A 12,417-nucleotide genomic window follows, 5' to 3' on the forward strand; every position below is an offset into this window, starting at 1 on the left:
AATCGCCCTGGGAGCTCACCTGCAGTGCAGCACTGCCCTTCCCCTCCCCAAAACTACACATCCCGGTTTAGGTAAACAGCAGATTAAATGTAAAAACTTAAAAACATCGACTTCAGAAAGTCCCTTGAATTTAATTATTTTTAGGCTACCTTTCATGTTACGTCCTGTAGCTAGACACACGTGAATAGAAAAAACAGTACAGTTAGTGTTAAAGGCAAACAGCGGAGACCCAGAGTGCCACCCCAGTGCTGCCTGCTCCTCCCATCCCATCCCGGTCCCGTCCCATCCCATCCCCGCCCCCCTCCCTGCCCTTTGCCCCGGCCCCGGCCAGAAGCCCAGCCGCCGGGGAAGGCGTGTTTGAGCCGAGAATTTTTTTTTTTTCTATGAATAAAATAAAACCAAAGCTTGTTAGGCAAAAAATAAAACGAGTGTCCCCCCGAAAGTCCTGCGAGCGCTCGTGTGCAGCGGGCGCAGCCGGGGAGGGCCTGCTGGGGAGTGGGCTGGGGTTTCGGGTTCCCGGCTGGCAAGGGGGCTGCCGGCCCACAGACTGCACTGGTGTGGAGCTGGAGGCCCCTTCTCCCCCGAGAGCCTCCCATTTGTTAAGGGGGGACGTAGGGCGGCGGGGACCTGTATGGTGTCATGTTCTTCGGGCGGGAGCCTTTTCCCTCCATGGGTGCGGTGAAGGGGGGGGGGAGGCTGGTAGGGCGGCGCGTTGGGGTCCTCATCCCGCAGCGGCGTGTACTCCCCGATGGTGTCCTGGTTGAGAGGCGTGGTCTCTGGCATGCTCTGGTTGGGGTACTCTGGGGGGGGCAGTGGGGCTTTCTCCTCCTGGAGGATGAGGGGCATGCTGGAGGATGGCGGGGGCTTGGAGTCGTCCAGCTCATCAGCAAAGATGATGGGGACACCTTTCTTTATGAAGGTGGCCTGGTCTTCAATGGTCAGCTTCCCTTTCCTCTTCTTGCGGTAGCAGATCATGGCGATGATGCCAGCCACAAGGAGGATGGCAGCCACAACCACAGCAGGGATGACAGTGTGCAGGTATACATCATCCTCGCTGCTCTTCTCGGGGTCTTTGCCTGCCACCACTGTTGGTGTTGCCTCCGAAATCACCCTTCCATCCTTTGTCACTGGGATGAACTGGATGTGTCTACAGCTGCCAGAGCCAACCACTGACACATTCAAAGGCTTGAACTCGGGCTGCAAGACGTTGGAGAAAGCCAGGGTTGGCCCACCAGAGTCATCTGCAATTTTTTTGCTCAAAGTCCGGATCTGCTCCCGGGGGCAGGGTTCCAGGGGCAGCGTGTTGTTAGTCCACTCCACTATGATGGAGCCTTTGGTGATGTCCTGCACTGTGATGGTGCTGCTGTTCCTGTCACCAAATGCCAGAGCCAGCTTCTTCACCAGCATGATCTTCTTATTGATGTCATTCACCACTGCGGTGTGGTCCCCTTCCAGCCTGGCCTTAAACTTCACTGGAGATTTGTCCCCGTGTGGGCGTTTGTGGACATGAATTTCAAAAGCATCCACAGCAAAGAGCCCACCTTTGTCGGTGGCATACATGAAGTACTCGTGCTTCCCGATGTGGTTGTGGTCTGGCATGCCGTACATGAGCTGGCTGGTGCTGTTGAATTGTACCCACGAGTTCTCCTCTATCATTTGCTGCTCCTTCAGCTTCAAGGTCAGCTGCAGTTTGTCAGTGGTGGTATCTTCCTTGTCGTAGAAGGTATCTGATGGGATTTTAACCTCAAAGTAAGTGCCTTCCCATGCGTCAACCCTGTCAATGTGGTTGGTCAGCTTGGGTGGCTCATTTGGCTCCCAGGGCCGGGGCAGCCCACTGGCTGTGGTGCGCACACGGGTTGGTGGGGAGGCTGTTGTCAGCTTGGAGATGGGAGATCTGGTTGTGCTGGGAGGCTTTGTTGGACGTGGTGTTTTGGGTCTTCGAGTAGGCCTTCGTGTTGTTGCCGTGGAGGAATCCGTCGTGGATGGCGTGGCTGGCTTCAGAGTGGAGACTCTTGGTTTCTTTGTGGTAGTTGTGGGTGGTGTGATCACTGCGGTGGGCTCGATGTACCCAGGCATCGTGGGGCGAATTGGCACGGAGGCCGTGCCCGTGCCTTCTGCTACCCTGGTTGGCTGGATCGGTCCCAGAGTGGGTGTCTGGACAATGGGGCCCCTTGTTCTGATGGTGACCGTAGGCTTCCTTGGCAGTGGTATGGGCTCCCGGACAGGGGGTGCCATTGTCTCTGTGGGAGGTGCAATGGCAGGTGATGTTGGGGTGGGGACAATCCTGGTCGGTGGTTCTTGAGCAGCAGTGGTGGGCGGCCCAATGGCAGTCAAAGGCGTAGGGGTGGCGTTGATCTGCCGCCGCATCCTCTTTGGGAGGTGAGGTTTCTTGTTAGCAATGTGCCAGCCAACAACAGGGTAGCCAAGGCGGGCAGACATGGTTCCTTCCTTAGCTGGAGCCTCCACCTTGCTGATGTTGGGGACACTGTTTTGGCTCAGAGAACATCCCAGTTTCCATGAGAGTAAGGCCCCATTTTCTACCACCTTCTTTGCATTTCCCGGTCCAGCCATGAAGGCCGACATGTCAAAGAGTCTGTTATTTACAACAGGAACCAACTTCATGCTATGAATTTCGACCTCTGAAAAGCTTCTCATTCTGTTTAAGAGTTCAATCCTCTGCTTTGGTGTCATTTTTGTTAAGTCGGCATCCAAAATGACAGTCAGGATAGTGACTGGCTCTTCTGAGCCACACACGAAAGGTGCTGTGTCACCTGTGTCTTGGACAGCCGCTCGCACTGACTGAGGCTCACTGTGGTCTTCCTGGTGGACCTCAATGGAGAAGACATTTGCAGTTTGTGGCACATAACTCCCATTTGGGAAGGGCTGCAGCGTGGTCACCGAGATGTAGTGGACGCCCTTGTCTGTGTCAAGGGGCAGCCCTTCCAGGGAACTGCTCTCTGTGTTCCAGTGTAACCAAGAAGGCAAGGAGTCCTTCCCAGCTTCAGAGATCTACCAAATAAGAGAGAGAAGGTGCTTTTAGAAGCATTTAGCATTAATACAGCTTCTAGCAGAAGTAACATTTAATTTAAACGATTAAAGAAAAAAAAATCTGAAGTGTAACAAGTTGAGAAGGAACAGACTGTGTCTCCTTCTCCACATGGTGGCAAGGACGAGCTCTGCAGGGTACACTGGGTCCCAAGGGGCTTACAGAACCACAGGAGGTCATCAGGTCCTGCAGGTCTGCAGGCACCAGATCCCTAGCACTTGCTGTGCAACTTAAGCACACATGGTTAACTTTCTCCAAGGACAGAAGGCAAGTTCAAGTCATGGGGACAGCTATGAAGCTGAGCGTGAAGTTACATGATACAGGAAAGCTGATTCAACAGCTACCCTCCTCTTCCTTTTCCATCCCTGTCGTCTTGCTTCTTTCCTCCTGTCATCACATCCTGCAAGCCCATCAGTCCAACAGCTCAGCAAAAAATATTTTTTCTGTTAATTTTCTGCTTTTTCCCACTGTCCCTGACTGCCAGAAGCTGGAAAACTGGCTCGGGGTCAGCAAACTTCCTTCTGCAGATTAAAACCAATGGGGGGCTTTGGCCCAGACCACAAGGCACCTCAGGAGGCCAACACACTGGTTACTACTTCTTTTAAGTCAACAGCAACACTTTGTTTTTTTACACTTTGGTGGCACAGACTAGTGCTGCATGGTCCGGGAGCACAAGCTGCCCCTTGAAACTGTGCAGAGCAATGCACACAACGGCAGCATTTCCATCTGCTCCAGAGGAGGGAGCTGGTGGGAACCTTCCTGGCTGCCCTTGCTCCCCAACTTATTCATGCTTTTCCGAGCCTACTGTCCTCTTCCAGCCTTGGGTCCCCTTCCCTGCCAGCCCAGGTCTGGACCTTCTGGCTCCCCTGGCCATTTTGGTCTTGCAGAGCAGATGCTGGTCCTCTCCCCATTGCCACCAGCACAGCTGACACCCTACCAAGGTGCTCACCATCCCAGGCAGGGGAAAGCCACGTGTGCAGGAGGCCTGTGTGCTCCTGTCTCCCACCTGGGGAACAACTGAGGATGGACATAAACCCCCCAAGCTCCTGTTCCCAGCTGATGTCCATCTGTCTGTCTCTGCTACTGTCTGTGCCTGTCTGTCTTGCAGAGCTGCTTGGGCTGTGTGGTGGCAGGGGTGACACTGTCAGCTCGATGGGCTGTGACATTTTCAGGGGGCTGTAAGTACCCTAAAACAAGTAACCTGAATTTCACCACCCATCCAGGCTTGGAGACATTGGAAAACTGCCCTAGCTGGGCTTTTCAGAGCTCACCACGAGGCATCTCCCTCCACATTCAGAGGAAACAGGACATTTTAGGCCCCAGAGAGACAGACCAAGCCTCCTGGTTGAGGTGCTGGGCTTGCTGCAGTCCAATGCAGAGCCATGCTCCAGCTCTCCTCCCGAAAGGGTGCTTTAGTTCCTCCGCAGTTCTGTAAAGCTCATACATATTTCATAGTTTATCCAAACACAAAGCCAGCCAAGGAGCTTTGCAAGGAAACCTGCCTGGCAGGATTGCCCCTGTGCCCAGCAGTGGGTGCAGAGATGGGGCTGGACTCGCCTGGACATCTCCTGCCAGGGAAAGCCCCGGGATGGACAGATCCAGTGATGCTGGAGCTGTGGGGCTGGGTCCAGCTATGGACAGGGCTAGGCAGCCCACTGAAGGCAGGGCAGAAGGGTGCTCTGATCCTCTCCCTGCTGTGGGTTTCAGCACATGGAGGACTCTGGATATGTTTTTGAAGGGTGATGTAGGACCGGAAAGTCTTTTGATGAGAGAGCAGCACAAGAAAGCTTTTGTGCAAGAGCCACAGAAGGTTTCGGCCACGACTATAGGGGCAACACCCTCATTCCTCTCCTCTGTGAAGGATCAGCACTGCTTTTGGCCAGCCTGGACAAGCTGGAGAGCACATCATGAGACACACTCTGGGTACAGTTTATAGAGCAGAGTTTAAAGCTGTTAGCACAGCTTTTAGTTAACTCCTCAGTGGCAATGTCTGAGTAAAAGACATTCTGATTCCTGCTGACACCAGGCAAAGAAAGTCACTCCTAGGGGCCACACACCCTTATGTGTTCTACCTGAATGTCCTCCTCAGCTCTGCTCTTCACCTGCACCTCTGGCAGAGGTTTTGGCAGCACTACAGCTACGTGCACCCGCTCCCCCTGCAGCTAGAACAGGAGGTGCTCTGACCTCAGCCAGCCCAAAGGAAAACCAGCCCTTCACCTGAGAGGGACACACAGGAACAAAGGAGAACATTGTCTTTACTTAGCATTGCTACTGCCAAGAGAGGACAAAGTCAGGGGCTGATCTTGCCCAGCCAGAACTTTAATTCCTTTTTAAAAAAAAAAAAAAAAAAAAAAGTGTAATTTTATCACATCCTCTAAAAACTGAGGTGCCAGGACAGTGCCCAGCACAACCCAGCATTGAGCAGGAGCTGGCTAGTGCAGCATTTTATCCCCTTGTACCAAAATTAGCTGCAACTTGCCCACTGGGGAGAAGGAAGGGCAGGGCTGGGCACACGTTGGGAACAGAAACAGAAGGAACCAGGACAAAGCCGCAGCGTTACTGAGGCTTACACAATCAAGAAGAATAAAAACTTTAATAGTGGTTAAATGTGCACCAAATGTGTAATTTAAGGCTACATTTGGAACAAACCTTCCCTTTCTGTCTGTTCTGAAGAAGCCCTCAGTTACAGGATCACATCATCAGCTTTCCTGGGAGCCAGGGGGTTCCACTGCTCCCACTCCTCCAGCCATGGCCCAGAACTTGAGGAGGAACCTCATGTCACAAGGTGACTCTCTTCAATGATGTGTGCTTCTGTGTCTGAGAGGCAAACATACTTTGGAGAGGTGGCCAAAAGTGCAAAAGTGAGGGAGGCACAGGAATACTTCTCCTTGGAAAACTGTTCTTAAACTACAGTTTACATCAGTTTTTAGGGCTCACACTAGAAAATTAAACTGCAGATAGACAGATTCTCACCAAAAACTCAGCTCTCCTGCAAACCAAAAACAGGCCAGGCACTCACCCACTGGGACGGCTTGTTCTAGCAGGGATGCGATGGCTGCAGAACATTTATAAACCCACTTAAACTTGATTTAAAAAGAGCTGAGCTAGTTCAGCAGTATTCAGCCTGCGAGGAGATGTAGACTGTTTCTCAGGGTTCTGCAAGAGGTGATTCAGAAAATCGAATTTATGTGTGTTATGCCTATGAAGATGCCTGTGTCTCCCCAGGGAAATCTTCAGCAAGGCAACAAGTCCTCAATGCCACGGCTCTGCTTTAAACACAGCTACTGCCCTGGCAGCAGTATTTATCCATGTTCACGTGACAACGGAAAAGCCCCGCAAAGTTAGAGTAGATAATCAAAGCAGTTATTGGGCTGAATAAAAATACTTGCTCGGAAATGAACACTAACCGGCACAGACCTCAGTGTGGGTCTGTCCTTGTCACCGTTGTTTCTGTGCTCATGGTGGCATGAAACTGGGAGCAGGGAGCTCTGGACTCTGTTCTTGCAATTTTTCCTTCAGGTATTGCTTCAAAGGGGATGTGTTAAGGCTACACATAGTTAATGATTTGGGATCTCTAGTTTTCCTGTAAAAAGTTTCCCAGTTTTCTATGTACATAATAAATATCAGCCTTAAACCCTGCCATTTCCCTCAAGGGGTCTGGTTTCAAAATAACTCTTCCGTTGCTCAAGGAAAAAAGGCTGCCTTTGTTTTCCTATTATTTGAGATAACTGTAAATGAATGCTTATCTATGAAAGATTACACAAGCCTGGCAGTTTATTGAAGACCATTAAAAAATTAGCCACGTTCATGATTTTAAATACATACAGTGGTCTGGCTGGCTTTGAAGACCTTGTTCACAAAGTCCTTCCAGATATACATGGCCTGTTATTTTTAGGCCAGCAAGAGCAGTCAGCTCATGAAAGAAGATAGCTTGGTTTGATTTGTTTTTTTAAACTTGGATCTTAAAGCCCTGTAACCAACAAGACAAAGATAAGCAAAAGAGCAGTGAGCAAAACTGCTGTCTCCAAGGGAATGCAAGCAAACCCCACATTCTTGCCTACAAGAACGGCCCCTAATCCTCCAAGTATTTAGTCCTCCCACAGATGAATCCTCTGAAAACGAGGCAACAAGTCCTCTAACAGGAGACAGGTACCATAGGATCATGCTACAGTTCTGGTATGAAATCCTCCCGGCCCTGGAAGTATCCCTCAGGATCTCTCCAGCTCTGTTGCCAGACCTCCCATGGGGTAGCAGCAGCAGTCAAGGACTCTGCTCCTTCCTGTGCCCTTTCAAATCAGTCCCACAAAATCCCAGGCTGCTTTTGGAAAGGGGTGAGCACAGATACTCCTGCAGCTCTGCCAGATCTCCCCCTGCCCTGTGTCCAGCTGTTGCTAAAGACAGACCTTGTGCCAGGGATCTCATTTGGAGTATAATTACTGATGACAATTTCCTGCAGGACAGACCCCAATTCTGGGTTGCTCCTTCAGCATTATCCATTGGGCCAAAAATGATAAACACCCTGGTGGAGCCCCCACTCCACATGAGCAGAAGGCAAGCTGAACTGTGCTCAAATCGACTGACCTGAGCTGTTCTACTTCCTGCAAGCAATTAACCAGTGGGCAGGGGAAAGAAAATGGAAATTCAACCGCAATTCAAATGCAAATATAACTGCAGAGAAAGAGTCAAACCTAAGCTGTTTTCCTAAGCCCAAGCTTTATCTTAACTCCCTGCAGCAGTTCTGGGAAATTCTGTCAGCAGAGGCAACAGGTAGTCTCAGTCCTACACCAGACACACCAGCAGGCAGATTTTGGGCTGTGTTGTCCTGCATGGGCCAAACAAGTGGTGGCAGAGACATCAGATCCAGCCCAGTGCTGCTGGAACTGTGGGCACTGCCATGAGTCATGGTGCTGGTACAGCTGACCTGGGGCCAAGAGAATCCATGAGGTTCTGAGTCAGAGGATCAAGGCCTTCTTAGGGAGGCAGGCTCTGCCAGTGCATCCATTAAGTGTGTTCTTCTCCACCACCACCATGAGGATGGAGGCCAAGGAAGAGCCCTGAAAGGGAGGCTTGCCTGCATGCAACTGGGAGATGATGAAAAAAGGAGCCTTACAGATCCATTCCTTTACTCAAACACGGCAGAACTACAAACTAGGATGTCAGATAGGTCTTGCCTAGAAACCCAAGGCTCAGTAAACAGTGGTGAAAGGAGAGTGGGCACTTCTTGGAGCTTTCTGCTTGCTGGGCACAGTGGTGGTGCCACCATACAGTGCTGAGCAGTGGGGAAGCTTAGTCTCAAGAAAGGGAAGTTGTGTTCACTTGGCACAGCAAGCAGAGAGGAATCTCTGCAGAGGAGATCACGATACCTGCCACGGCTGGCTTTTGGGTGTCCTCAGCAGACAGTGCTCTTCCAATCTGCCCCATGCCTCAAATCTGTGAGGCACAGGAGCTCACAGATGAAAACAAGCTGCTCCAGGACATTTCATGCAGGTGCATCTGCCCCTGAAAATCTAAAAACAACCCTGAGACTTTGTTGCCTCTCAGAAATACGTCAGCATTGGTGACCTGAGTCGTCATTACCAGCAGGAGCTCACCTCTGCTGTTCAGATGTATGGGCAGAGCCAGTAATTGGAGCTTCCTTTGTGCATGGAGTAGGTCAGGGTGGTGAAACTAACCCTGCATTTCATCTGGTCCTGGCTAAAGCCCTGCAAAGCTCTTCCTGCATGTCTCTGTGCTCTGAAGCTCTTGTCTTAAGACAAACCAAACCTGTCAGCTCAGAAAGCTGAGCTCAGGTAGATCAAAACTTCATCACAGAATTGTGACAGTTGTTAAAACACCTCTAAGATCACTGAGTCCTGGCCCTGGCCTTCAAACTTCAGTCCCTGAAGGACTGGGCAGCAAAGCTATTTGAAGTAGCTGCTCTACTTGTATGTGCTCATGAAAACCCTGAACAAGAAGTTTACGTGTCTGCTGCTAATCTGCATTTTCCAACCACTGAACGGGCACGCAAAGCCTCATGCACGGAAAGCAGCCCTCCTCCTCTGTAGGGCTGTGCCAGGCCAGCCCCACCAGCAGTGCTTGTTCTCACCAACTCCTTCCTGACCTGTAAAATGGCTTCACCAGGGTGCAGGCCCAGAGGTGACGCCCAGCTCACGCCGTCCTTGCATACTCCTACCATGACAGCTTCTTTTCCAGATGCGCCTCTGTGTTTGCTATAAGGGCACCATTCAGCGGCCCACTCTGCCTGGGCAAGGGAACACAACAGCTGTTTCACTGGGAGGTCACTACAAAACATTGAGTGTCCCGAGAAATCCTCCTTTCATCAGTCCATGCAAGCAGCTTGGAAGGATTTGTTTAGCCTTATTGTTGGAGCGGGAAGGCGCAGCCCGCCCGCGCCGGGGTTGGGGTCAGCACGGACTGCCCACACCCCGCTTTCTCCCTTGTTTTGGGGGTGAGTGTGGGGCAGGAAAAGCCTCAAACAGCTCAAAAAAAAAAAAAAAGTTCAGTCGGGCTCTTCTTTCAGCATGACTTTTTATAAGGGAAAGGCCAAAGGGAAGCAAAAATACCACACAGAAGGGATGCCAAGAGCTGGGGGTTTAGTGCTGCCACTGCACAGCTAACCAGCCCTGGAGCTTTCCTGCCCTCAGCAGATTGCTGGAAAGCTGGCACCCAGAGCACAGCAAGGACAGGAGAGATGGAGCCACGATCTCAGGTTGGCTCCTTCGCAGGATTCTTCCTACCATCAGGTTCCTCAGTGTCCCTGGATGCTCAGGGCAACAACCCTTAAGAGCAGGACAAAACAAGGAACTTCCCAGCCTGTCTGAAAAGCTGGTTTATAATTAGATTGAGTCACATTTTCCACTCCTCCAAACTCAGAGCTTGTTACTAAGCGTGCACTGAAAATGCCAAATTCCCTGGCTTGGTCTTCTTGCAGGAAAAAGATAAGTGTCCCTTTCAGCCCCCCCTAGCAGAAATCTTATCAGCTCATCTTATTGCTAAGATCGTAGCATGACAGATAGGCAAAGCTCTGCTCGAGAAGTCCTTTGCCTGGACCTGTTCCAGGCCCTGTCATTTACCCCAGCACGCTCCCCTGTAAATAGCTGCTGTTGCTACACTGCCTGGTTAGTCAAAGTCCAGGAAAGCTGGGGACCCCAGGGACAAGTTGAAGCTCCTGTGCTTTGACACACAGAGCCTCTCAACATGCCCAGCTTGATGATGCAGCCCCTCAGGAGTGCTCTTTGCTTGTCTTCCTCCCCTGAGAAATGACACTTTAATAGAATTCACATTCGGTTAAAACTCTGTGAAATAAGGAGTGTTGCAAGAGAAAAAAATTAAACTAAAATAAAAAATAAATCACCATTTTGTGTTTTATTTCCCTGAGGCTGAGTGTGTCCTAGCACTGCAGGGTGGCTTCTGACATCCATCCCAGGCTGTGGTGCAGCCCAGCCCAGCAGCAGGTTCTCCACATCAGGACTCCTGCAACCCAACCTCTGCGATCCCATTTATAAAAGAAGGTCCCTGAAATTTGATGCGAGCAAAGCTGCTCCATAAAAGCCACTTCGACAGACAGCAAATAGAACCACCAGTGGAAAAAACAGGCTCCTGCTTTGCCCAGATAAATACCCACGGCTCCTATAACCGTCCCAAACCTGCGGTGCAGCTGCACTGGGTACATCAGCTACCTGAGTTAATTCCTTTGTTCTAATCACTTTGCCCCAGCTACGTTTGCATACAGCTACAGCTTGTTGAGGCCCCTGCTACGTGTTTTATCTGTCTTCCTGACAAAGTGCTGGTGAGACCATGCACTTGTAAATGGGAAAATATAATAAACAGGAGCCATGAGACTGCCAAGAGCAGCAAGACTGAGCTGTGTGCACCTAAAAACTTGTCCTTAGCACCAACCTACAGACTTGAGCTGCAGATCTGCTCCGTGGGGTTCACCCCACACCTAACACTCCTAGAACAAAGTTGGGTAGGCAGCTTTACCCATCTTCAAGGAAGGCACAGCACGTCGCCTGCTCATGCAGGGTTGTGCCTGGGGAAGCAGCATGCACCTGGACCTTCTCTATAAGGACCCACCTTTAAACAAATGCCACTAAAGTCCATGCCTTTATATATGGTGGGTGCCTGACTGTACAAGGCCTCAAACACCTTGTGTGGGTACACTGGTACTGGAGGGAACTGGATTTATCCCAAGGGATAGGAGTAATGCCAGTCAGTGGCTGTATTTAATACTCAGATCCAGGGCAGTGCCTGGTGTTTCTGGAGAGGTGCCTGCAGCCTGACTGTCTCCTGCTCATCACAGCCTCCAGCCCATGGCTCAGTCAGAAAGCCCTTGTCACAGACTGGGAGACGCCAGATGCTTTCTACAGCAGCTTCTGCCCCAAGTTAGATACATGTTCTGCATGCAGGATGGAAGTATCACCACCTAAATGCCCTCCTTTGTGTGGTTTCTCTCTCATGGACTAAGCCCAGTGTCAGCTTTCTCAGTTTGAGGCAGGGTACCATCACTGGTGGGATGAATGGAGACCTATGCTTTCATCAACAGCCACTATGCCAAAAACTGACAGAGGTGCTATTGGTGTTAGTGCTACTGTCCTCACCTTGATTAGTTGGGTGGTCAACAATGGCAGGCTTAGGTTTTCATACAGGAAAAATGGGACAGCCTTAGGGACAGGACTAGCTGACCTCAGGGGGACAAAGACCAACAGTGCAATATCAACATCTGTGCACCTTGGCTCATGTCCTCATGTGCGACCTCACTAAGTGGAAGCAGAAAAAAATGCAGACCCGGATACTTCAGCTGATGGCAAGATGTCTGAGCCAAAGCAAGACCGACATGGAAAAGCAAACAATCATAGGATATATCAAACAAGGTTATTTATAAAAGAGAAAAGGAAGTTTTGATGCCTTTATATGAGGCTCTGGCAAAATTTAATCTAAAGTTATTTTGTGTAGCTGTGGTCGTGCAAACATAAAAAAATAAACTCAAGCTTAAGAACTGCAGAAGACAGCTGCAAAGATGAGGAGAGGAAAAGAAAGCTTATTTTATGAAAAAGACTAAAGAGGTTGGCTTGCCTAACCTAATAAAATCAAGACAGGGAAATATGCCTGTCAGTTATAAATACATAAAGGAAGTAAATATTATGAAGGTAGAATTGATTTAAGCTAAAGGGCAGCACATACAAATATTTCTAGCCATCTCTAAATTTAGGCTAGAAGCTGCATTTTTAATCAGAGCAGTCAAATTCTGGAGCACCTTCAAATAGAAATGGCAGGAAGGGGAAGGCCACCTAGTCTTTGGTCTGATCACGATCTGTTCTTCAACAAGAATACCCAGCTGAAGGGTAAAGGGTCAGGCCCCACAAGGTCTC

General features: G+C 50.2%; 1 protein-coding gene across 1 annotated transcript in view; it reads right to left on the reverse strand.

Annotated features, from left to right (window-relative positions):
- Positions 1–507: 507 nt before the first annotated feature.
- The window catches only part of DAG1 (dystroglycan 1), a 51,432-nt gene continuing 39,522 nt past the window's right edge, over positions 508–12,417 (reverse strand). Inside the window, 2 exon segments of the mRNA XM_030458342.1 lie at positions 508–692; positions 694–3,009. Of these exon segments, the coding sequence (XP_030314202.1) occupies positions 600–692; positions 694–3,009 (2,409 nt within the window). The 3' untranslated portion in view covers positions 508–599.

This window comes from Calypte anna, chromosome 12, assembly GCF_003957555.1.
Source record: "Calypte anna isolate BGI_N300 chromosome 12, bCalAnn1_v1.p, whole genome shotgun sequence".
NCBI lineage: Eukaryota > Metazoa > Chordata > Aves > Apodiformes > Trochilidae > Calypte > Calypte anna.